Source organism: Eucalyptus grandis, chromosome 5 (assembly GCF_016545825.1).
Source record: "Eucalyptus grandis isolate ANBG69807.140 chromosome 5, ASM1654582v1, whole genome shotgun sequence".
Lineage (NCBI taxonomy): Eukaryota > Viridiplantae > Streptophyta > Magnoliopsida > Myrtales > Myrtaceae > Eucalyptus > Eucalyptus grandis.
The window spans coordinates 28,374,705-28,399,406 of NC_052616.1; the positions used below are offsets into that span (position 1 = coordinate 28,374,705).

Sequence of the window (24,702 nt, forward strand, 5' to 3'; positions counted from 1 at the left end):
TTAGGCCCATCACATTAATTAATAAATAAAACCATCAATATGATTCGGAATTTCATTTGCATATAATGCATATAAATTGACAATGCAATTGATCGATAGCTAAAGTGGATGTTAGTATTTAGTTGCAAGCATATGTTTTTATAATTAAAACATTTAGACTACCCGCTCACCAAGAACGATAGTTTTCGATTTGTCCGATTATTAGTTGGGGTACTTTTTAATTTTCAAGAAAAGTACAAGTGCAGTACACTAATCATTGAATAAGATTCAATACTTGCAAAGTTCAAGGGGCAACAAAAGTTTACAATTATAAGTGGTTATGTAATCGATAATCGAACCAGCTTTTACCAACTAATAGAGATTATGCAAATGCACAAATCACCAAGAACGATAGTTTTCGATTTGTCCGATTATTAGTTGGGGTACTTTTTAATTTTCAAGAAAAGTACAAGTGCAGTACACTAATCATTGAATAAGATTCAATACTTGCAAAGTTCAAGGGGCAACAAAAAGTTTACAATTATAAGTGGTTATGTAATCGATAATCGAACCAGCTTTTACCAACTGATAGAGATTATGCAAATGCACAAAGCCGTGTGCCCTCTTGTCCTTTTGCATGGAGACAAGTGATAAGCATCGAAATTCTTATATGTCTCAAATATTTCCAATAAATTATCCAAAAGAAACTATCAGTACCCGAAGCTTGTGGTTCCTCAGTAAAGAATGGTCGAAAGATGGCTGCTTGTATATATTAACACAATCGACGATATATCCATCATTTGTCTGAGCAAATAAAGAGCGAACAGGGTTATTTTTGTTTAAATAGTAGAACGGTTGAAAAATCATGAAAAATATTTGGAGGAAAAAACGTGAAACCTTAATGGTCTTGACAGGAACTTTGTTGACAACCTGCAGTTGCCTTTTCGGCTCCAAGTCTCCTTCGTCAGTATGAAGATGTTGATAGTGAAGCCCATTGGCTTCAAAGAAGAAAATAAAACGCAAGGTTGCAAGCAAGGCCGCTTGTCTCCACTCTATCATCCTTCAATGGAGTAGCTTTTTCAATTTTCTATGGCAGATCAATCTATGGGAAAGGCTCTTTATATGCAAAGGTTTAGAACTTCTTTTGTCTTCTTCTGGGAATTAAAGTTCAGATGAGCAATACTGTCCAGTTTCGATCCTTCAATTTTTAACCGGTAAAGCTTATGAGGGTTGACGAGACTATTTTCGGCAAAAGTACATTATAGTACCTTGAAGTTCTCAAAACTAACAATTAGTCGGTTTGGGCAACTCAGGGGCTGTTTGTTTAAATTTGTTTATGTTCTTCGGAACACAAATTTTTGTTCTTTTGTTACGGAAAACAAAACAAAGAACAAAAACGCATTTATTTACACTTTTGTTCCCGAGAACAAAAAATCTATTTTTTTTGTTACTGGGAACAGATTTAGAACAGAAATAAGAAGTAGAAAAAACTTGTTTATTGTTCCCAAGAACAATTCTAAGAAACAATCTTCTTTTTTTCTCATTTTTCTTCTTATTTCTCTTTGGCCGGTTGTTGGCCGCGACCATGGCCAGCGACTGGCCGTCAAGGACCGGCGACCTCACGAAGTGTCGCCAGCCCCAGCGAGGCCGAGCTCTCCCAACCACCGGTGAGGCCACGGCCCTCATCGACCGGTCGCCGGCCATGGCCGAGGCAGCAACTAGCCAAAAGGAAAAAGAAAAAGAAAATAAAAAATAAAAAGGAAAAATAAAATAAAAATATTAAAAAATTAAAAGAAACAAAAAAATTATATAAGTTTACCAAACGTGTTTCTATTTTTTATTTATTCTAGGAACAAAATTTTATGCAGTTATCAAATGCGTTTTTTATTCAAAAATTGTTTCCCGAAACAAAAATGAAAATTTTCCTATTTCTGTTCCCGGGAAAATTTTTGAAACAATTTTTATTTCCGAGAACAATTTTTGAACAAAAACGTTATCAAACGCGCTTTTAAGACCTGTTTGTTAAAAAGAGTTTTCTGTTCTCCAAAATAAAAGTTTATGTTCTTTTGTTCTAGGAAACAAAAAAAGAACAGAAACGTGTTTGGTAAAAATTTTGTTCCGGAAATAAAAAATCTATTTTTTTGTTCCCATGAACAGATTTGGAACGTAAAAACAAGAAGTAAAAAAGTAACATTTTGTTCCCAAGAACAATTTCTAGAAACAATTTTTCTCTCTTCTCTTTTTTTCTTCTCTTTCTTTTCTTCTTCTTCTTCTTCCTTTTGGCCAGTTGCCGGCCTTAGCCATGGCCAGTGTTGGTGACTAGCCAGATGAGGGCCGACAACCTCGCTAGATGCTCGTCGACCCGAGTCTCGCTGTGGCTGGGCGAGTCTCGCCAAACCACCGAGGCCACCGACGAGGCTCAGCCAAGCCTCGTGGTGCTCACTGAGCCATCAGGAGGCTTAGCCTCACTAGATTTGGGTGAGGCCGAGCCTCGCCGGTGGTCAGGTGAGGCTCCGACAAGCTCGCCAACCCTTGCCCAGCTAGTCGCTAGCCACCGATGACTGGCCACAAAGAGGAAGAATGAGAGAAAATAAAAAATAAAAAATAAAAAAATAAAACATAAAAAATAAAAAGAAGAGAAAAAGGAAAATATAATAAAAACATTAAAAAAATCAAAAGAAACAATAAAATTATACAATTTTATCAAACACATTTCTTTCCCAGGAATATAAATTTTGTGCAGTTACTAAGTGCATTCTTATACTCAAAAATTGTTCCCGGGAACATAAAAAAAAAAAAAAAAAACTATTTCTGTTAAAAAATTATTCATCGGAATAAAAGTGTTACCAAACGCGCCCTTACTAATTACTTAAACAATCAAGTCTAATTTCCCATGCATCTATTTCAAACTAATTAAAAAAAAAAAAAAAAAAAACCTAGGTATGATAGACAAGTTGTGTAATCAGCTAACCCATTTGAATGCTGCTAATAAATTTGTAAGAAAAACTAAAGCACTTGTTTTGATGGTTCAACTATATGTGCTGACATTTGGCACCTCACAACACCCTTTCAATATCAGGATACATTGATTAGGTCTGGTATAAAACTATGTGCATTATTTTATTGTCTAATCATAAATTATATGTTTGCTAAAAAAATAAAGCATAAATTATATGTGTGATGTTTGTTATTTATAATGAAATATTGTCGAAATCACTATTAGTGAAGCTGTTGCAAAAGAAGCGAATAGTTATTCATCTGATGATACGACACCATCGATGTGTGCATATACAATATTTACTCTTCGAAAAACGTAAATGCATGTAACTTATCGCGTGATCTATGCAAGCAGATAAGAGTTTTCTATGATCAATGTTATATGTATTTGTCCCAAAGATGCAACCAAAATGGGAGGGGTCAAGTTGATTGTTTGATCTTCGACTAAAAAAAAAAGGTTGTTTGTTTGATAAATCTGCTACTATTTTCTAAAGAAATGCAACTTCTGAAATTTTAATTAGTACTTTGATCTATTAAATTAAATATAAAGGAGATTTAACCAATGTGAAATTCTAAATCAAGCCTCCAAGAAAGTATCTGAAAAAAGGGAAAATTACCAAAACAGTTCTAAACTTGTTGCAATTTTTCCAATTCTGCATAAATCCTTCTTCTTTTTTGTCAATTAAATCATAAACATTTTGTATTTATGTTAATTTAATCCATCTGACTAATTTTGGTTAGTGGGGCCACCGGCCAATGCTAGTAGTCTAGCTGACGCTAACATGTAATTTTTTTTTTCAATTTTTTTCTCTTTTCTTTTTCCCTCTTTTCTTCTTTCTCTAGCCAGTCCACAATCAACCAAAGCCAGGTCGACCTCGCTGGCCACTAGGTAGGCTTACCCTCGTCAACATTGGTGAGGGTAAGCCTCGACCACCCTTGGCAAGAATTGACCATCGCAAGCGAGTTCGTTGGGCTAGTGTGAGCGACGCTAGGCGAGGCATGCCCAACCCAAATTCGGTGGAGGGCGAGGGCAAGGCCAAACCTTACCATCCGTGAGCCTCCCCATGACTGGGTGAGGTCGAGCTCACTCAGCCATGGCGAAGCTCGCCTTTGCCTAGATTTGGTGAGGGCAAGCCCTAACCACTGCCAGCGAGGACTCGCCATCGCAGCAAGGGTTGCTATGTGAGGTTGAGCTTGCCAAGGGCCACGACGGTGAGGGTGAGGGCGAGGGCAAGGGCTAGCCTCGTCATCATGGGCAAGCCTCACCTTCCACAAGCCTCACCAAGGTTGGGCAAGGTGTTAGCCCTCACCCAGCAACCTTCACTTGCAATACTGAGTCCTCGCTAGGGGTGGCAGAGGCTTGCCCTCGCTAGTATCGGTGAGGATGAACCTCCCAAGTGGTTGGCGATGTCAACCTCATCAGATCCGCCAAAGGAATAAGAAAGAGAAAAAAAAACAAATAAAAATTGAAAAAAAAGGAAAAATCGAAAAAAAAAATAGTAAAAATTGACATGTCATTGTCGGCCGGACAACCGCCTCTAGCCGGCATCCATTGAAGATCGGCTAAAATTGATTAGATTGATTGAATTGACACAAATACGAAAAAGTTTAGGACTGAATTAGCAACAAAAAAAAAGTTTATGACTGAATTGGAACAATTGCAATAGGTTTAGAACTATTTTAGTAATTTTCCCTTTGAGAAAATATAAGAACACGAATGATAACCATTCTAGCCAGAAGTTGATTTTTGAAAGAGAAATAGATTTTTCTATTTCTGTTTTTGTACGAATTTCTAAGCAAAAATTCGTATTTGATAATGATACGAAATTCCTGTTCTTGGAATTGAATTTCATTTGATAGCGACAAAATTTCTCCTTCCTAGAAGGTGGCGAACAACGACCAATGGGCGACAACCAGTGACCGACGTAGCGGGCAATAGACATACGGATGGTAGTGGGCGGCCGGCAAACATTGACCAGTGGATAGCAACGAACAGTGGCCGATGAACGATGGTAGTGGCGACAGGTAGAGGCAACGGGTGACGAACGGCAACGATAGGCGATGGACAGTAGGTGGGTGACCAATTAGTAAAAAAAAAATCTACTTCTCATTTTGTTCTAAACCTATTTCTAGACTAAAAATTTATCCCACAAATAGAAAAATAAATTCGCCACGAAACAGATTTCCGTCTAAATAGAAATATTGTTCTGAAATAGAAATAAAATGGTTGTTATACACACGTCCTAAATGTTGGTCCCATAAACAACTTTCAAGAGTTCTAAGTATAAAGAATACAAAAGTAATGATTTTCTTGGCACTTTTACTGTTGTAAAAATACTTAGTCGGCTGAGTTCGGTTTATCTTATTTTGGTAAAGTTCATGTAGTCACGCGAGCTCTTATTCACTTTCAAAGTTCGTTCGGACAAACTTTATTTTTTATTTTTTATTTTTTTATTGTATTTTCATCATCCGCTATGTCAATTAGACAGATTCATTTGACTTTAATTTCTTCTTTGTCCGAGGTATGTTGGCATCATTCTTCCTGCCAAACTATTTTAAAAATTCTGGGGTTTCTCGGGATCATCAGAATCAAATGGCCATGGCTATATATATTTATTAAATTTTGGAAATTGGCATCGTTATAAAACTTGCGATTAGCACTACCTAATTCTGCCGTCTCATCTTAATTTTTTTTCAATGAAGGGAAGCTGAGAGTGCTAGTATGAACAAAATAAAGGAGTTAGGGAAGAGAATAAGAACACAAGATTTATAGTGGTTCGGCTTAATCCAAGCCTACATCCACTCTCCCACGATAACAGCCTTCTTGGCTGGATTCCACTATGCAATCAACAAGAGATTACAACGAGTGCAAACACTTAGTAGTAGATCACACTATCTCACTAAGTCACTCTTTTGGTATTTCTCTCACGATTACAAACGTTTAAGCTCTCAAGAGACAAGTATATGATCAAAAGTCGCTCAGACTTTGGAATTATAAATTCTACGCTCCGTCTCTTACTTGCTTATCGGTCCATGATCTCCTTAAATACTCCTCCACTTCCAAACTACCCGTTGGACAGTATCCCGGAGAATCGTCTTCCAATATACCCATTGGACAGCTCTGTATTTAGAAGATTTGGTAGCCGTTGAGTGACAAAGGTAAAATCCCAAATTGATTCCGATCGCCCATACAAACGAAATCTTGGTTTCCATAAGTAAAGCTTCTTCGTATAGAAAGATCTTGTCTTCAACATCCAATTGTCAATCAAATAGATTGAGTCAATCAAATCAATCTTGATGTGGAATCCAAACCAGATCACTAGCCGTTATATGATTGGGCTTGAGTTACGATTCATTGAATCTGGATGTAAAGTCTGAGTCTGTAGACTTTACCATATGAGTCTGTAGACTTTACAATCTGGGTCTGAACATATCTGCTTCTGAACAGATTTAGCTTTAAGGTCTGTACCCAGTTCAGCTTCAGCATAGAGTCTGTCTTCTGGTTCAGCATTCACGTTCAGTCTGGAATTTGTCAGAGTTGACAGACTTCTGATATAGAACAGATTTTGACACTAAAGTCTGGCAGTCTTCAAACTTTGAGTCTCGAGTCTGACAGTCTGCAGACTTTGAGTCTCGAGTCTGGCAGTCTTCAGACTTTGAGTCTCGAGTCTGGCAGTCTTCAGACTTTGACACAGAAGTCTGGAAATCTTCAAAATATACTTTGGACATATGTTACGTTCAGTCTTCTGGCCGTCTTCGTACTTTGACAATATCATTTACATGTTCTATCATCTGCATGGTCTATTACTCAACCATCATAAATATTAGTAGCCTTTGATTTATTTTGTCATCTTCAAAACATCATAAGGGATTTCCCTAACAATCTCCCCATTTTTGATGATGACAAAACAATATCTGAATATGCAGATTTGTAAACATGCTTTTAATTTAAATCAAATGATATCAGAAGATAGCAAATAAATTGAGCATAATAATATATAGAAAATAATCGCAGCTCAATATTATGCCATAGATAATATAATATTAACCAATCAGCACATATGCATATTCATAACTTCTCCCCCTTTTTGTCATAATCAAAAAGCGATAATAATGGATTCACGTAGAGAATGATAACAAATATCTTGCATGAATCACAATTTCCAAAAATCAGCTTTTATCGAATATTAAAGATATGTAATATAGCTCACTTCGATTATATATCAGCAAATATTCAATAAAAATCACGGATGCATCATAAAATGTACGTACCTTTTTTGTCATAATAATATCAATAAGAGATTTGTTTAATGACAAAAGGTAATAAAAGATGCACTAACCGGATTTTTTAGAATAAATTCTGACACATTTACCTTTCCTTCCATCCATAATAAGATCACAATCAATCCAAAAAGATTTTTCCATAATTAATCAATGCTCCCCCTCAATTTGTTGCCTTTTTTTAGATGATCACGATTCTTTTCCTTTTCTTTTGGATTTGCTTTCTCCCCCTTCCGTACGACACATAAGGGATTTCCTCAACAATTTGCAAAAATTTTGCATAAGGAATGGAATCTTTGAACCTCCAGAAGATAGAATAAAATTTTCATGGTTTTCTGATCGAGTTTTCCAAAATCCATATGGAAGATTCTTTTGTGACCTACAAATTCTTATATAACAGATAATAATCTTTGCAAAAATGTCACGTAATATCTTCCTTTGATTTGCGGATCAAACTTGCTAGATATAATAAATCTTCTAAGAATATATCAAGAATATCCATGAATATGCAGTAATATATTTCGAGATCAAAGCAATTTCCTTGAGCATAAATTTCAGATATGCATTTTGCAAAAGGAAAATAAATATTTCTGTCACGTGCTAAAATTGCAATATCTTATATTTATGACAAAATATATAAACAATCATCCAAAATCATAATAAATGCACGTAGAGATTTGCAAGGCGGGATGATAAAAATATTTTCTTACCCATGGTATATGTTTGCAATATACCATTGATTAAAAAAACATTACCAATCTTCGCAGGAGATGCATTTCTGATCGCATCATGATTTGCATAGATTTGCAATCATTCATCCCTTAAAGAATTTCCTGCAATCAACTCATTTCCCTTTTGGTATCCATTCATTTGGATCCTTCCTTGACGTTAGAGTAAAATATGAAATCTCCATAATCAAATATTCTTTCTTAATTCATCATAACAAAGTATTCAAAAAAAGAATATAATGCACAATAATATCTTGCATCATAAATTAATATCACGTAAAACAGATTTTTATTTGGCAAAATATGATAAATCTGAGAGTATAAAATCAAACCAAATAAATTCATTTGTCTTTAAGCATGATATAAAAAATGATCACACGTATCAAATTAAATCTCGAATCACAAATCGCACAATTCTTTCTTCAATAAAGCAAATCAAAAATATGATCATTATAAAATATGAATCAATCAATGATATATCGAATTTCAAGCATAATGAGAATTATGTGCCCAAAAACATTCCTTACCAACTTCTTCTTTTCCTTTATTTCCTTGATTTTCTTATCGGATTCTGAGTGCAGTTCTGAATCGACTTTGATTCTGAGTCGTATCGAGTCGGACTCAGATTCTGAATGTGCCGTCAAGCATATATTTCTTTGCACACCATCTTCTTTCATTGTTCTTTTCTGGCCATTCTGCTTGTATTGTCTTCTTTCACTAAACTTCCTTCCTTTTCTACTCAGCTTTTGAATTTCTCGATCATAAAAGCAAGTTCTTCGTCGTCCATGTCATTTTCTGAGTCTGTTTCATCAAAAACAGCATTAGATATTAAAGCGATGGACTTCTTACCTTCGGGATCTTCATCGTTAAGTTGCTCCACTTCATAGGATTGAAGAGTGCCGATTAATTCATCAACGGTGAGTGGCATAATCCTTTGAGTCTCCCGGATTGAGGTCTTGACATGGTTCCAATCTTTTGAGAGACCTCGCAAGAGTTTGTTGACCTTCATTGGGGCAGAAATTTGCTGACCTTGATATGCTAAACCATTTACAATTTCTGTAAAATGGCTAAACATATCTCCAATCGATTCTCCTTGCTTCATCTTGAAGGATTCATATTTGCCGAGCAGGAAGTTTACTTTTGTCTCTTTTACACGATCGGTCCCTTCATATGTAACATGAAGTCTATCCCAAACTTCTTTTGCTGTTTCACATGAAGAGATTCTGTTATATTCAGCAAGAGACAAAGCGCAATATAAATAATAAATAGCTTTTGCATCAAGCGCTTCTCTTTTGGACAACTCCGTCCGAGACATAGGAGCGGGGGCTTTGGTGTTTTTGTCTTTGCCATTCTTATTTGATGTAGACGCAGCAATGGGGTTGATTCCTCTTTCCACAACATCCCATTGTAAGAGATCTCTGGATCTTAGGAATGCTTTCATTTTGTTCTTCCATACGTCGTATTCATTTCCATCAAAATATGGTGGCCTTGTGTTGCTTTGCCCTTCCATAAGTCCTGGTGCCAACATACTAGCCATAAAGAATCTTTAGCTCAAAAGTAAAAACACTTTTATAAACTGAGCACTTGGCTCTGATACCAATTGAGAGTGCTAGTATGAACAAAATAAAGGAGTTAGGGAAGAGAATAAGAACACAAGATTTATAGTGGTTCGGCTTAATCCAAGCCTACATCCACTCTCCCACGATAACAGCCTTCTTGGCTGGATTCCACTATGCAATCAACAAGAGATTACAACTTCGAGTGCAAACACTTAGTAGTAGATCACACTATCTCACTAAGTCACTCTTTTGGTATTTCTCTCACGATTACAAACGTTTAAGCTCTCAAGAGACAAGTATATGATCAAAAGTCGCTCGGACTTTGGAATTATAAATTCTACGCTCCGTCTCTTACTTGCTCATCGGTCCATGATCTCCTTAAATACTCCTCCACTTCCAAACTACCCGTTGGACAGTATCCCGGAGAATCGTCTTCCAATATACCCATTAGACAGCTCTGTATTTAGAAGATTTGGTAGCCGTTGAGTGACAAAGGTAAAATCCCAAATTGATTCCGATCGCCCATACAAACGAAATCTTGGTTTCCATAAGTAAAGCTTCTTCGTATAGAAAGATCTTGTCTTCAACATCCAATTGTCAATCAAATAGATTGAGTCAATCAAATCAATCTTGATGTGGAATCCAAACCAGATCACTAGCCGTTATATGATTGGGCTTGAGTTACGATTCATTGAATGCGGATGTAAAGTCTCGAGTCGTAGACTTTACCATATGAGTCACGTAGACTTTACAACTGGTCCGAACATATCTGCTTACGAACAGATTTAGCTTTAAGGTCTGTACCCGGTTCGGCTTGAGCATAGAGTCTGTCTTCTGGTTCAGCATTCACGTTCGATCTGGAATTTGTCGAGTTGACGGACTTCGATATAGAACAGATTTTGACACTAAAGTCTAGCAGTCTTCAAACTTTGAGTCTTGAGTCTGGCAGTCTTCAGACTTTGAGTCTCGAGTCTGGCAGTCTTCAGACTTTGAGTCTCGAGTCTGGCAGTCTTCAGACTTTGAGTCTCGAGTCTGACAGTCTTCAGACTTTGACATAGAAGTCTGGAAATCTTCAAAATATACTTTGGACATATGTTACGTTCAGTCTTCGCCGTCTTCGTACTTTGACAATATCCTTTACATGTTCTATCATCTGCATGGTCTATTACTCAACCATCATAAATATTAGTAGCCTTTGATTTATTTTGTCATCTTCAAAACATCATAAGGGATTTCCCTGAAGCCTCGAGTGAGGTCAGATCAAACTTCAACCTTGTTAGTAAAACATTTTGCGGGACCATTTTTCAACCCTTGAATGGCTTCGCGCGCAAGCCTTCCTCATCGAAAAGACCAATATACTCTTCAATATAATAATAATAATAATAATAATAATAATAATAATAATAATAATAATAATAATAATAATAATAATAATAATAATAATAATAATAATAATAATAAAACCCAAGTCATACGAAGAGATCATGTGAATAGACCTGTCAAATGGGTGAGTCAGGTTGAATTTACGTCAAGCCAAAAATGCTCTCACCCAAATTGATCCATTTGACATCTTTTGATCTATTTACTTATGATACAACTTTAGTGATCTATATCCAACCAAACCCTTCCAATCAAAAAAAAAAAAAAAACAACCCAACTCATAATCAACCTAGCCAACCCGACCTGAGATCTAATCTTAGCAATATTTCTCTTTAAATTATTCCCTTTAAAGAATCGGCAGCTCCATATACCGGCTTATCGAGTTAGCAAAAACATTCAAGGGTCAAGTTATGGGTGGGGGCATGAAGGTGGTTATAAAAGTCTTGCTCGAGCCATCCATAAATCATGAAATGGGTTTCTACTCTTGACCAATCGCATTATGATTCTATACATTAAATTCTGTAGTTTTTTTTTCTTTTTTTGGTCAGAAAAATAATTGTATTCATGACTTAAAAGGATATATGAAAATACATAGACTTTCATGGTAAAGCAAACCGAAGCAAAGTAAAGGCCAGAATACTACAAAGCAAAGCCAAATCCAAAAAATAAGGAGGATCAACAAAGCACCAATAGGGTTAAGCATATATGCATTCCAAAAGAACGGATTTGTCAAACAAAATAATTGACGACCAATCACTAGATCTCATATCATCATTAGTGATGAGCACATGCCACATATTCTTTCCCCAAAAACTACACCGTTACCAATTAGCGTTGCACGCCTAGGTTCGGCTTTCTCTACACCATTGCCGTACAGAGGCAACCAAAATAAGTTGAATAAACACAAATCTAACCTTTGGAACAGCAAATCATCATAATTTAGCAAAGACGCCACAACTCGTGTGATCATCATTGAAATTGAAGACAAAGAACCTTACACGAACAAAGCACGTCAATATCGAATCCCCGAAAACATTACTAGACTCCCAAATTTAAATCAGGAAAGAAACTCTCAGGTCTAGAATTAGATTTGAGAGTTCAAACTATCAAATCTAGAACTAGATCGAAAGAGCACAACTCTCAAATCTAGATCGAGAGAAAAAAAAAGAGGTAAAAAGAAAAAAAAAACCTCAAAGAAAATTAAAACATATGTAAGGGAGGGCGAGACTAGCTCAAACCCTCCCCATAGTGGAAGGTAGAAGAAAATAGAGAAAAGAGAAGAGTGAGGAAAAGACTTTTCGAATTGTTAGATGCCAGCCATATATATTGTCACTAATGTGTTTCCCAGCGTCAACTTTGAACATAAACACAAAGGTGTCTAATTAAAAATCCTGCCCTCCAAATCTCAACTTTATGTTCTACATTTAGATTGGTCCGGTCTATCATGTGATCACAAATAAAATAAATTACAAACAAAAATTCCCCAACATCCGTGCTATGGCAAGCTCTTAGACTAAATCATTGGCAACATGTTCTCTTTTCACAGCCTTCCACTCTCGGTACATAAGGAACACGACCCATTCGATTAGGAAAAATCATCGAAAAATTTAAGATCTATTGTGTTTTGCCAATTAAATCGTAAACATTTTTATTGTATCAATTGAATTTTAAAAATTTCATGTTTTGCTAATTAAATTCATTTGATCAAACCAAAAATCACTAACTTAGACACAAGTCATCCTATGTGACATGGTCAGCACTAATGTGAATAATTTTTTAATAATTTTTTAATTTTTTTCAAATTATTTCTTTTTTTAGTTCTTTTTATTATTATTATTATCTTTCTCTTTCCTTCTTTGCTTTCTTCTTTCTTTGACCAGCGAGGGTCATCGTGCCCTCCTCAACCGCTAGCGAGGGCTAGGCACCCTCGCAAGCCACGAGTGAGTGTCACGGCCCTTGCTCGGGCTAGCCCAAATTTGGGAGTCTCTCCCACATCCGCGACCCTCACCTACAATCAATGAGGGTGTCATGGCCCTTGCCAACAATTGACAAGGGCCTAGCAACCCTTGCCAATTACAATAAGAAAAAAAAAGGAAAAGAGAAGAAAAAAAGGAAAAAATAAATCATAAAAATTTAAAAATTATCTATGTTTGTGTCGATCATGCCACATAGGATGACCAGTATCCATATCAATGATTCTCCGCTAAAATTGTATGGTTAGATTCAATTAACAAAACGTAAAAAGGTTTGGGACACAATTAACATAATTAAAAAATTTAGGATTGAATTAATAAAAATGCAATAGGTTTAAAACTGATGGGACAATTTTCCTAGTAAATTTCCAAAACTAAAGTCAAATGGACAAACATTTATTCATAAGTGGCCAAAACAAAAATAGTTTATGATCGGTATTTTTCAATTTTGTCAATTTAGTTTTAAACTTTTACACAAAATTTCAATGTAATCATTCTGAATAATTTTTGTTAGAAATCACTATGTAGTAATTCAGTTAGTAGTAAACATCCTATGTGGTGGACTGCCACGAGAGCAATTTCCAACAAAGATTGGCTGTGAGAACCACATTGGAGTTTTCGTAAAAATTGACAAACTTAAAAAGTTTAAAACTGAATTGACATCCATTCAATAAATTTATGACTAATTAAACAATTTCCCCCAAAGAATCCACTAATTCATCAAAGAAGTACAGATTTACAATTGTTCAATTAAATATTTCCTAGTCCTATATTATAATTAAACCCATAGTGTTTAACCTCAGGTTTTTGATGGGTAAAATCAATCACGGGAGATTACCTCACGGCATCCAAACACTCATGCCCTCAGTAAGACGAGCGATCTTAATTGGATGTATTGCACAGATCACCGAGTAAAATCCACAAAGAATACGCCCCGAATATTGCGGTTTGTGGACTTCTTTTGTGCAGCTACGAAACAAATAAAGACAAAAACCACCCTTTGAACTATATGCATGCCATGAACCCACATTGAAACCGAATTCACCAAGATATCCTGTACGTGAATAAGAGCCAATTTGGACTTGGAAACGACGGCAAATTCGAGCTTTCAAGAAATCCCCTTTTCACATGCTTTTATCCGTTTCGGGTTTCATGTTTCAGGCGAAAAAATGGAGACATATATCAAGAATATACTCACTTATATTAGATGGAAGAGCTGTTAGGATTATATCTCAAAATGTATGTGTACTACCACAAATGATTGAACTTGTCGAGATATTTTGCCAATTAGTCACTGAAAAGTTCTAAGTATGTCGAACACTTATTACATAGTTGATGTTGTTCCAACCCAGAACACGGGCTAATCCCTAATACAACTTATAGGCCTGCGCTTATCGTCTTCCCGGAGACAACACAGGAAAGCTTTGCTCGTTCCAGAAAAAGTTAGCCGGATCGGATGCGGTCTTCACTTTCACCAATCTCTTAAAATTGCTTTTGAAATATTTCAAACCCCAGACACTTGCTTGAGCATAAGTAGTATTGATGACGTAGTTCCTCCCCAAGTCAAGATCCCTATAATTCATATAAGCTGCTCTTGGAAATCGTGAAACATAAGGTGCCATATAATCATACAACTCTCTCATCCAATTAATTTTCTGATTGTTTTCCTCTTCACTGTCCCAAGTAACCATGTACTGAATTTGGTACATATTCCCTCTCCGGTGTGGGAAAGGAGTCGCCGAGTCGGAGATCTGGCTCATTACCCCGCCATAAGGTGTTAAAATCAGGTAAGACGTCTCGTCTTCGATGAGCTTATTCCACAGACCTTGCAAAGCACTTTGCGAAATAGGCTCCATCACGTAGTCGGATTTCGCCTTGAAAAAGGATCTGGACGATTGAGTCCGGTTGAGCAAGACTTTGGGAGATCCGTCTTGAGAGAATCCTGCAAAATAAAGGACGGATTGAATCCAACTCATCTCCGTGCAGCTTTCACGCGTCAAACCCAACTCGGGAAAGCTTTCTTGAATTGAAGGCAGGAGTTTTTCAATCTTGCCGAGGTACAAGCCCCCGAATGAGATGCTGATTGTTTTGTTCGCCAAACTCGAAGATGAAGTGACAACTCCTGTCACAGCATGGAGGAAGAGGTCTTCATGAAGCTTGTATGCAACATTCTGCCACTTGTACAAAAGCATAGTTGCATTTTCTTCAATGGTCTTTCCCACTTCAAATACAGTGACGGTTGGAGGGACAGGAACCAGCACAAATTTCCAGGCAAATATGACACCAAAGCTTGCTCCTCCACCTCCTCTAATAGCCCAAAAAAGATCTTCACCCATTGCTTTCCGATCCAAAACCTTTCCATTAACATCAACAATTTTGGCATCGATCACGTTGTCGGCTGCTAGACCGTACTTTCGAAATATCGTGCCAAACCCACCCCCACTCACTTGCCCTCCAACTCCAACAGTAGGACAACTACCAGCTGGGAATCCCAAAACCTTGCTCTTTTGAGAAATTGCATAGTACAATTCTCCTAATGTTGCTCCAGTCTCCACCCATGCACTCTCTTTCTCGACGTCCACCTCAACCGACCTCATGTTCCTGAGATCGATTATGATGAAGGGCATTTGGGATACGTAGGAGAGGCCCTCATAGTCATGGCCCCCACTTCGCACCCGCACATGTACGCCGAGCTTCTGGGAGCATACTATGGCTGCTTGTATCTGAGATGGATTGACCGGGGTAACAATGAGTTGTGGGCTTGGTGAGGAAGTGTTCAAGAATCTGAGGTTTTGAATGGAAGACTGCAAAAGAGAGATGTAAGTTGGATCTTTTCTTGTTGTGATGGATTTGGAAGTGGAGTTGGATTGAAGTGGATGAAGGGAAAAGCATTGGAGAAAGGAGACTTGATCAAAGCTGGAAGCTACATAGCAAAATGAAAGGAAGATTATGGAAATTAATGGAAGATTAGCTGCCATTGAATCCCCCGTGTTCTACTTACATTTGCTGATGTAAAATAAAGAGAGGTTGGCTTAATATTTAAAGACAACCGATTTATAGCTGAGAGAAACCACCTTGACAAGTGACGTGGGAGCACAAGGTCCAAGAGGAGACGGCATCTTAGATGGAGTTTACTAATAAAACTCGTCCGGCTGAGTATGGTTTTTCTAGTTTAATGTTTCCTAATTCTTTGTTCCGTAGCTACAATAAATAAGAAGTGCTTCTCAATTGTAAGACTCGGATTTGTGAGTTGATAATATGTGAGAATTTATCTCAAGTGAGCAATTCTTTCAGTTCTTCATTCAATTCAGAGTGGTGGTGAACCTTAAAGTCCTTTGGTTCTTTATCTAATTCATTGATGATAAGCCTTAAATTTCTTTATCCTTGATTGATGGATTACTCCTTTTTGTTGTGGTGGTAAAGTATTTTATCCCAAAATTCTTTTTCCACAAACATGTCAAACACTTTCGTCTTGTCAAACAAGTTCATCAATCTCACCCATTCTCAACATGCATCAAGAAGGATAAACCATATTTTTTTAACCCAACTGATATGAGGGATTCAGCAAGAACCAGCTGATACTCGAATATGATTGAGCCAAATCCGTGGTTAGTTGCACTTGGTGGTATGGAGAATCGAATCTTCTAATAAGCCTCATTCAGGGATGCATGCCCGTGTTCTTTCAACTGATAAGACTACCCCGTGTGGTTTTCATGGAAGTTACAAATCATCTCTAACCCATATCCAATGAAGACAAATCCTAGGTTTGAAGATTTTTATTTTTCGAGATTTGAATATGAAAGGAGAATATTGTTATAGCAATTATTAGGTGGATATTTTGGCCTTCTTCTCTTGGAGGTGAGCATATTATTTGGAAGATCTCAATGGCTCATATGGACAGCCTGTAACCTCTTGTAGGTCGTCAAAGGAAAAAAGTTGGTCAAATCTGTTTTCTAATAACTTGTCATAGTTTGCACACGGAATCCATCTTCCAGCACGAGGAAAAGCTGAAGAAAATGAAATGGGTTTCATAGAGATCGCTAGTCTTTGGTCATCAGAGGTTAGTTTTGACATCTTGCTCATGTTTCATGAACCCAATCACAACGAACATGCAACTTTTAAAGCATGGATTTGCATTGTAACATTTATTTTTAAATGATAACCTTAAAATGGAAAACCTATCAACCAGAACTGGTTGAACGAATGTAATGTATAGAACAGGATCTGTTCTTTGTGGAGAAATTATCCAATCAGTTATAATATTATTGTACGAATGTCTATTCATTTTTTCAATTTTTCTAATTCAATTATAAACCTTTGTATGAAATTTCAATGTAATTCTTCTAGCTAATTTTCGCCAAAAATGACTAATATGTCGATGTGCCATGTAGGATAGCCAACGATGACTAAACCACCATGCCTACGATTTCTGACAAGAATTAACCGAAATAACTATATTGAAATTCTACGTAAGAATTTAATTGGTAAAATTAAAAAGTTCAAAACTAAATTGGTATCTATACAATAAATTTTAAACTGATTGAATAATTTTCTCCTAACTTACAAGAATTAGTGGAACGAATGCAATGTACAGAAACAGGATGCGATCTTCATGGAACCAACAAATGAGGTTGACCCTACTTTAATCAAAGGTTGGACGTCACGCGGTGGAAATTCAAGGGTGCTTGATATATTCAAGCCGTTTACTTGTCCTTTTAAATTTCTTTGTGCACTCTTTTTTATTTTTTTTTGGTCAATCTAGATTTGTGTGGTTGGAATCCAAAACCTTTGCTTCAAACCTTTCTCGATCAATCTTTTGCCTACTACAAAATGGACACCACTTCCGGTTTTCGTATGCTTCGAGATTACGATAACTATCAAATTGGCCCACGTCAAGCTGTACGAATTTTCACGTCTTTCCACTCGAGACGATGAACTTGACTAATGGAAATTTTGCGTCCTCCATTTTCTTTGTGGAAAGTAGTATCCATGTTGGTCACAGGATTTAGCAACGCCAATTGGCCAAAAAAATTTCTGGTGCAAAATACTTTTCATGGTAAACTTTTTCCTCACAATTTTGAACCAATCACCTTTCAGCACTTGCACATGATGGGAAAATTATCCAATCAATTATTAATCTATTTTATGGATGCCTATTCAGCTATAAACTTTTCAACTTTGCCAATTTAATTCCAAACCTTTGCATGAAATTCCAATATAATCATTCAGGCTAATTTTCATTGGAATTGCTGAAATGGCGATGTGCCACATAGGACATTGGCGATGGCAGGACCTGTCATGTCAACGATTTCAGCGAAAATTGACCATAATAACTATGTTGGAATTTTACACAAAGGTTTAGGATTAAAGTGGCAAAAAATTTAAGATTGAATTAATATCCTTCAATAGATTTAGGACTAATTGGGTAATTGTTTATAAAACTAAAATTTTCCTTTATTTGAAAGCAAGAAACTAGTTTTTTTTTTAATTGAATGGCTACATATAAATTGATTAGAGTAAACATAAAATCCAACATAATCCATTATCTTGAAAGAAAAAAATTGCTTTTCAAAATCAGAGACTTTGATTGTCTCTAATGTTAGGTTATTGGACAGAAACTTAAGCTCCAAAATACTGCACATCTCTACTGTTTAAGAACATGTATTTAAGATTTTTTTTATCACATGCTATCTTCGTAATAGTGGAAAAAAACACCACAAGTGTCATAACTTTTATACAGCGCTTACTTGAGTACTATAACATTTTTCAATCACTCGAGTGTCATAACTTTTCTATGGTGCTCACATAAGTGCCGTAATCTTTTTTCCCAATCTCTTGAATGCCATAAAACTTTTTAATTAATCACTTGAATGCCATAAATTTTTAAAAATTTTCATCACAAATCTCATGTCATGCCGAATTTTCGATACTTGAATGAACATTGCTAAAAGATATGGCAATCGAGTAACAATTTTTTAATAATCATGACACTCAAGTGATTGAAAAAAAATTATGGTGCTCAAATGAGCGTCATACAAAAATTATGACACTTGTAGTGTCATTATCCCTCACAATAGTGATTCCACTCATATCATAGCGCCTTGGAAAATTTTGTTCGCAGTTGCATAATTAGAATTAATTTATGTTTGATAAACAGTAATGGTGCTATTCTAGGTTTTCAGAAAAAATGCTTTTTCTTCGAACGTTATCAAGATATAAATGTGGTGATACAATAAATCTAATATATAAACTTGGCTCCTCCTCATTGATGATGATGTTTAGTTACAACTCTGAAATCTGTCAAATTAACATTTAGTTTTAAATTTCTAATACTTAAATTTAAATCTAAATGACATCTGATACACACACACACACGGCTCCTCTTCATTGAAGATGCAAATTGATTATGACTTTAAAACCTGTTAAATTTAACTCTTTACTTCTGGAATCAAAATCAATATACAAATTCATAGAGTTGTGCTAGCATCACCGTCTCACGGTGTGATCGTCAAAAAATGGCCACAAAATTTTAGTTTGTCCAACACAAGTGCGTGGAAATTTTCAAACAAAACATAGATCTCTCTCATGAAAAATGTGTGATTGAGGTTTGACCGTCCATTTTCCAAACTAATGATACAATTAGCCAAGCATTTCCCTATATTCATAGAGTTGTGCTGTCATCACCATCGGATGGTGTGATAGTCAAAGGTTAGCCACAAGGTTTTCCTTTCTCCAACACAAGTGTGTGGCAATCTCCAAGCAAAACACAAATCTCTCTTTCTCTCATGAAAAATGTCTAGCTGAGGGTTGACTGTCCGTTTTCCAAGCTAAAGGTACGGTTAGCCAAGCATTTTCCATGAACAATCTTGCAATATAAACCTATTTTCTATATTACTCAATTTTACATTTTGTTCACAATGTCATCAAATAAAAATATCCACATTCTACAATATTTTACCTTTGGTAAATGGTGAAATGTCTAAAACTTGTAAAAAAAAAAAAAAACTTATATCATTCACTTGGCTATGATAAAATGTAGCAATGATCGCCAATAAATTGACATTTAACTAAGTTTTGTACCAATGACGCCACTTTGTAAATACTTTTTATATTAATGTAATTGTAACATAAAATAGTTCATAGTTTCGAATAATTTATAGTATGTTGCACTCATTTATAATAAAAATGTCTTAAACTGTGCAACATTTCAAATATTAAAACATATGCATTGTATGACATTCTGTGTACTTAATTACGATCGAACATTATAAGTTTTTATAGAACATAAATTAGAGGAAAACATAAATTATTGATGTTTCCACTAAGTCACATCCTAACATTGTCAATTCGCAAAATTTGTTTCTTCTTTTGTTTAAACGAGCTACGTTCATCAAAATTAAGTTGAAAATGTGATAATAATTCCATTTTATTAGTTGGTGCACATGTGACCAACTAAAATCACCAAATCTTACACTGAATAATAGGCCCTGCACGAAAAAGAGGGTTCTAGTAAAAGAAAATTAGGAGAAAAACCAATAGAAGCCATAAAAAAATATATAATATATAAAATAAAATAAAATAAAAACGGAAGAAATGTACTCTTAAACCGGCTAAGGATTTATTGGGCTATCATCCAATTTTATTTTTTTTTTGTCTATTCTCTAGAACAGAAAAAGAACATAAATTCGTTGGATAACATCAATTAATTCTTTTATTCCCTTAAACAAATCAGTTGTCACGGAATAGATTTGGCACAAAATCAAGAAGTAAAAAAAAAAAACTATTTTTTTGTTCCCAAGAAGAAAAAGAGAAATAAGGTCATTTTAATGAAATAACCTCAACAAAACCTCTTTACACAATTGACAGAAGGCCCAGTCTCCTAACCTCATCCAAGTCCCTATTTTTCGAAAAAAAAAAAATAAATAATTCAGAAATTTGGGAAAAATTTTGGAAATTAGATTTTAAGTAGTTTTATTAAATCTTAGTGTTAATTCTAGTTTAGAATTAGTTTAGTATAAAAAATGTGAAAATCTTTTGATGAAAATTAGATTCAATATTGAATAAGCTCTTACGGCTTTACTATACAGATTTTGAATGCCATTTTCTTTTAAAGACAATGCTAAATCACAAAAACTTGATGATTCCTCTAAGAGAAGATGTCTTCTTCCCTTAAGATGCAATTAGAGACACCCTTTAAGATTATATGCAATTCTATTTTAATAGAAAATTAGACAGCTCTAAATATTTTTTTTGCATTACCATTTGTCTTGTGTTCAAAGCAATCGAATAAACTTGTGCTCCATGGATTTCTAATGTCATTTGCTTGAAGATTGATGAATTTGTGCACCAACTTTAGGATCGCCTCCATCCTCAATTGTTCTATCATTGCCTGTTCCACAAAGCAACAATTGTTCTTCTTCTTGCAGCTAAAAAAGCTCAAAATGTCTATGCACTTGTTTATTGTAATTCCCAAAGATTTATTGTCAACCCTATCATATTGTGAGTTATAAACTAGTAGGACTGGACTGTCTATTTCCATCTATTTTTGACTGACTATTACATTGGATTTTCTAAGCCATCTTAGAATATATATATATATATATATATACCTCCGTGCACCGCTTCACAGCGGAGTAAACCCTGGAGGAGTAGTAGAGTCACCACCACCCTTGCTGCCCCGTTTAAGTCGTAAGTTCTTTTCTCGCAAGGCAGATGACCCAGTAATTCGAACTTAGGACCTCTCCCGAAAGGAACTTGCGCTCAACAACTACGCCGCCGCCACGGGTGGTTCCATCTTAGAATATTTTGATCTACTAAATCCTTACAAAAGTATAGTTTTATCCAAATATGAACTGTTAAGTCTCCAATGAAGTTTTTATAATTAAATGAAAAAATTGGGAATATAAATTTTTGGGTTGTACCAAATGCATTTCTTTTCTTTTTTCTATTCCGAGAATAGAAATTTTGTAGAGTAATCAAATGCATTCTTTTGCTCGGAAACTTATCTAGGGGATAAAAATATAAAAAAAAATATTTCTAAACAATAATTGTTCCCGGAATAAAAATGTTACCTGACGCACTCTAATTTTTTTCCTCAAGTTGCCTACACAAAACTTGAGGTGGAGAAAAATAGCATTATTGATTTGAATCTCTCTACAAGATTGTTACCATATGTACCCCCACATTCAATTCCAATCTAGAGTTTTGATCATCATTTAAATTTAATTTTTCAAAGCATCGTTATGCTTTCGATCAGTGCTTTCCCACTTCCATGAATGCTGGCCTTCTTTTGTTTCACTAGAGAAAAGGCTAGTCTTTTGTTACATAAAATAAGTAATTCAATTTGCGTGATCAAAATTCACTAATCATTGTATCAATATTTTGAATAGATAATCGACTCAAATCGATATATTTATACATAGGAAATTGTCTAATTAATCATAAACTTATTACACGAGATGTTTATTCAATTCTGAATTTTTCAAATTTTCTGATTTAGTCCTAAACCTTTACATGATTTCCAGCGAGTTCCTTCTGATAAAATTTCATCAAAAATAGCTAACGTAATGGTCCAATCATCGCAGGCCTTCCTAAATGGCACACCACTACGTCAGCGATTTCTTGTGAAATTTCACCTGAAAGATTATATTTCAGTTTCATATAAAGATTTTGGACTAAGTTAATAAAATTAAAAAGTTTAAAAATGAATTGGCGTAGTTACAATAAATATAGGACTAATCAGCTTTATTTATTTACTCACGATCAATTCCAACTTGGCGTGCCTTCATTTAATGAATCTCTCTCTCTCTCTCTCTCTCTCTCTCTCTCTCTCTCTCTCTCTCCATTCTACAGAATCCATTATTTGTGATTTTACCTGCGACGTTACACCCAAAGGACCCCCGTTGACCATTTATCATATGTCTGCATTTGCAGGTCGCAGGCTATCCGTGAAGAATGAGGACGGTGAGAAAGGGGGCTCTGTACGAGAGATTTGGAGAGCATTGGAATTTACGGGTCATTGAGTTCGAACTCAAGCTCGCCCATCCACAAGACGAAGGTTAGATTCGAATGAAAGGAAGCATGATTAGATAATTCAACTTGTGAGGCTACCCTAGCCATTAATATGAAGATTTCATTTAACTTGCTGATTATTTTGTGTTTTGGTGAGATTCAAATTTTTTATATCGCACAAAATAGTAGAGGTTTGCTTTTAAAAGATGAAAAAAAGCTATCAAAAACCCTAAACTATATCCATTAAAACACATTTATCCTAATTTTTTTATGATATCAAAAACCTTAAATTATGCTTATTATAACATGTTTGTTTAAAATTTTTATTGTAATATAAAAAAACTCAATTTTGTATTCATGTGACACATTTACTTTCCGCCAAACGATTTTTCAGCAAAAGCAATTTTTTTTTATTTCACTTTAGTCATGTGGGCATCACGTTAACACCATTTGCTTTCCGGAGTTTTTAACAACGCTCATTAATGGAACTTTGATGAGGAATGGATATATCACACGGATACAAGTTTGAGACTTTTAGTGTCATCAGAAAAAAATTGAATAAATATATCACAATGCACATAATTTGAGATTTTTGGTGGCTTTTACCTTTAAAAAAAAATTGTTACACATGCTGATTCGTTTGGGCATATCTGTAGTTATTCTTAAAAGTAGTATGTAGGTTCACAATAGTCAGGCGAGTCAACAGTTTTTGAAGAAGCAAATATTAATGCATATTAGTTGCTTGCAATCGCCGCAGCATATTTTACGATGGCTAATTTTTTAAAGCTCCCCCTTGTTATTTATTTTAGCAGTCCATTGATTTTCATCGACTAATTATGCTAAACAATATCTTTCTTCAGAAATTGATTAAAAAAAAAAGATAATGTAACAAGGAGGAATCATTCAGAAAGTAGGGGGTCTGTAATGTCAATACAAAGAAATTGCCTCATTGTTAGGAGCATTAAGTTTACAAGTTCTTAAATCAAGAGGCATATTGCCCAGTAAAATTCGAGCGTACGGCTAAGTTAAAGAGAACACACTAATAGATGGAAGAACTATAGAAAATGTTATATACTCCTCTTTAAGGACAAATCTTTGAGAGCTAATTGTCTGATTCAGTACCTCAACTATATCAATTTTCAAGTATTTTCTACTTCGTGTAGCGAATTTACAACCTATTGACATAGTTAATTAATTGAAACTTTTAATATATATATATATATATATATATATATATATATGGAACTATTATTCGACATGACAAGCGTTTTCACTTCAAATCACTTTAGCAATTTCCAATGAAAATAGTTATAAAAAAAAGGCTACAATAGGATTTTACACAAAAGTATAAAACTAAATTGGCAAAATTGAGAAATTTAAGACTAAATTAACATCCTAACTGATTCCACAATTTCCTCGTGAACAAGTTAATGAATTCTATTATTTATAAAAGAAAACAAAAATGAACTAATCCAAACGGCAACCTAGCCTTCACAAATTTTCTTTGAATTCTTCAATAAATGAAAATAGAAACAAATGAATCTTGATAGCACATAAGGCTCTGTTTATTTTCCGGAAACGAATATTTTGGGAAGATATAATGATTGCTTATATTGCTTAAAATAATTAGTCAAAGAGATACATTCACACTATCAACAACAATTTATGTATGAATATTTTCATGGATGATGAAAATATTTTCATTCATTTATTTTTTGTAAGCAACACAAGCTACTATTTTTTATAGAATATTTTCTAAATCATTCATTTTGCGCGAAACAACGGAACAATTGA

General features: G+C 35.1%; 1 protein-coding gene across 1 annotated transcript; it reads right to left on the bottom strand.

Moving 5' to 3' along the window:
• Positions 1-14,155: 14,155 nt before the first annotated feature.
• On the bottom strand, positions 14,156-15,890 carry LOC104441576 (tetrahydrocannabinolic acid synthase). The gene has a single exon (XM_010054724.3). It carries the CDS (start codon positions 15,873-15,875, stop codon positions 14,289-14,291), a length of 1,587 nt encoding a protein of 528 aa, XP_010053026.2. The 5' UTR covers positions 15,876-15,890; the 3' UTR covers positions 14,156-14,288.
• Between the last annotated feature and the right edge of the window lie 8,812 nt (positions 15,891-24,702).

What these genes read in the sequence shown, in the direction of transcription:
- LOC104441576 (XM_010054724.3), bottom strand. Translation starts at nt 15,875, where the DNA reads ATGGCAGCTAATCTTCCATTAATTTCCATAATCTTCCTTTCATTTTGC.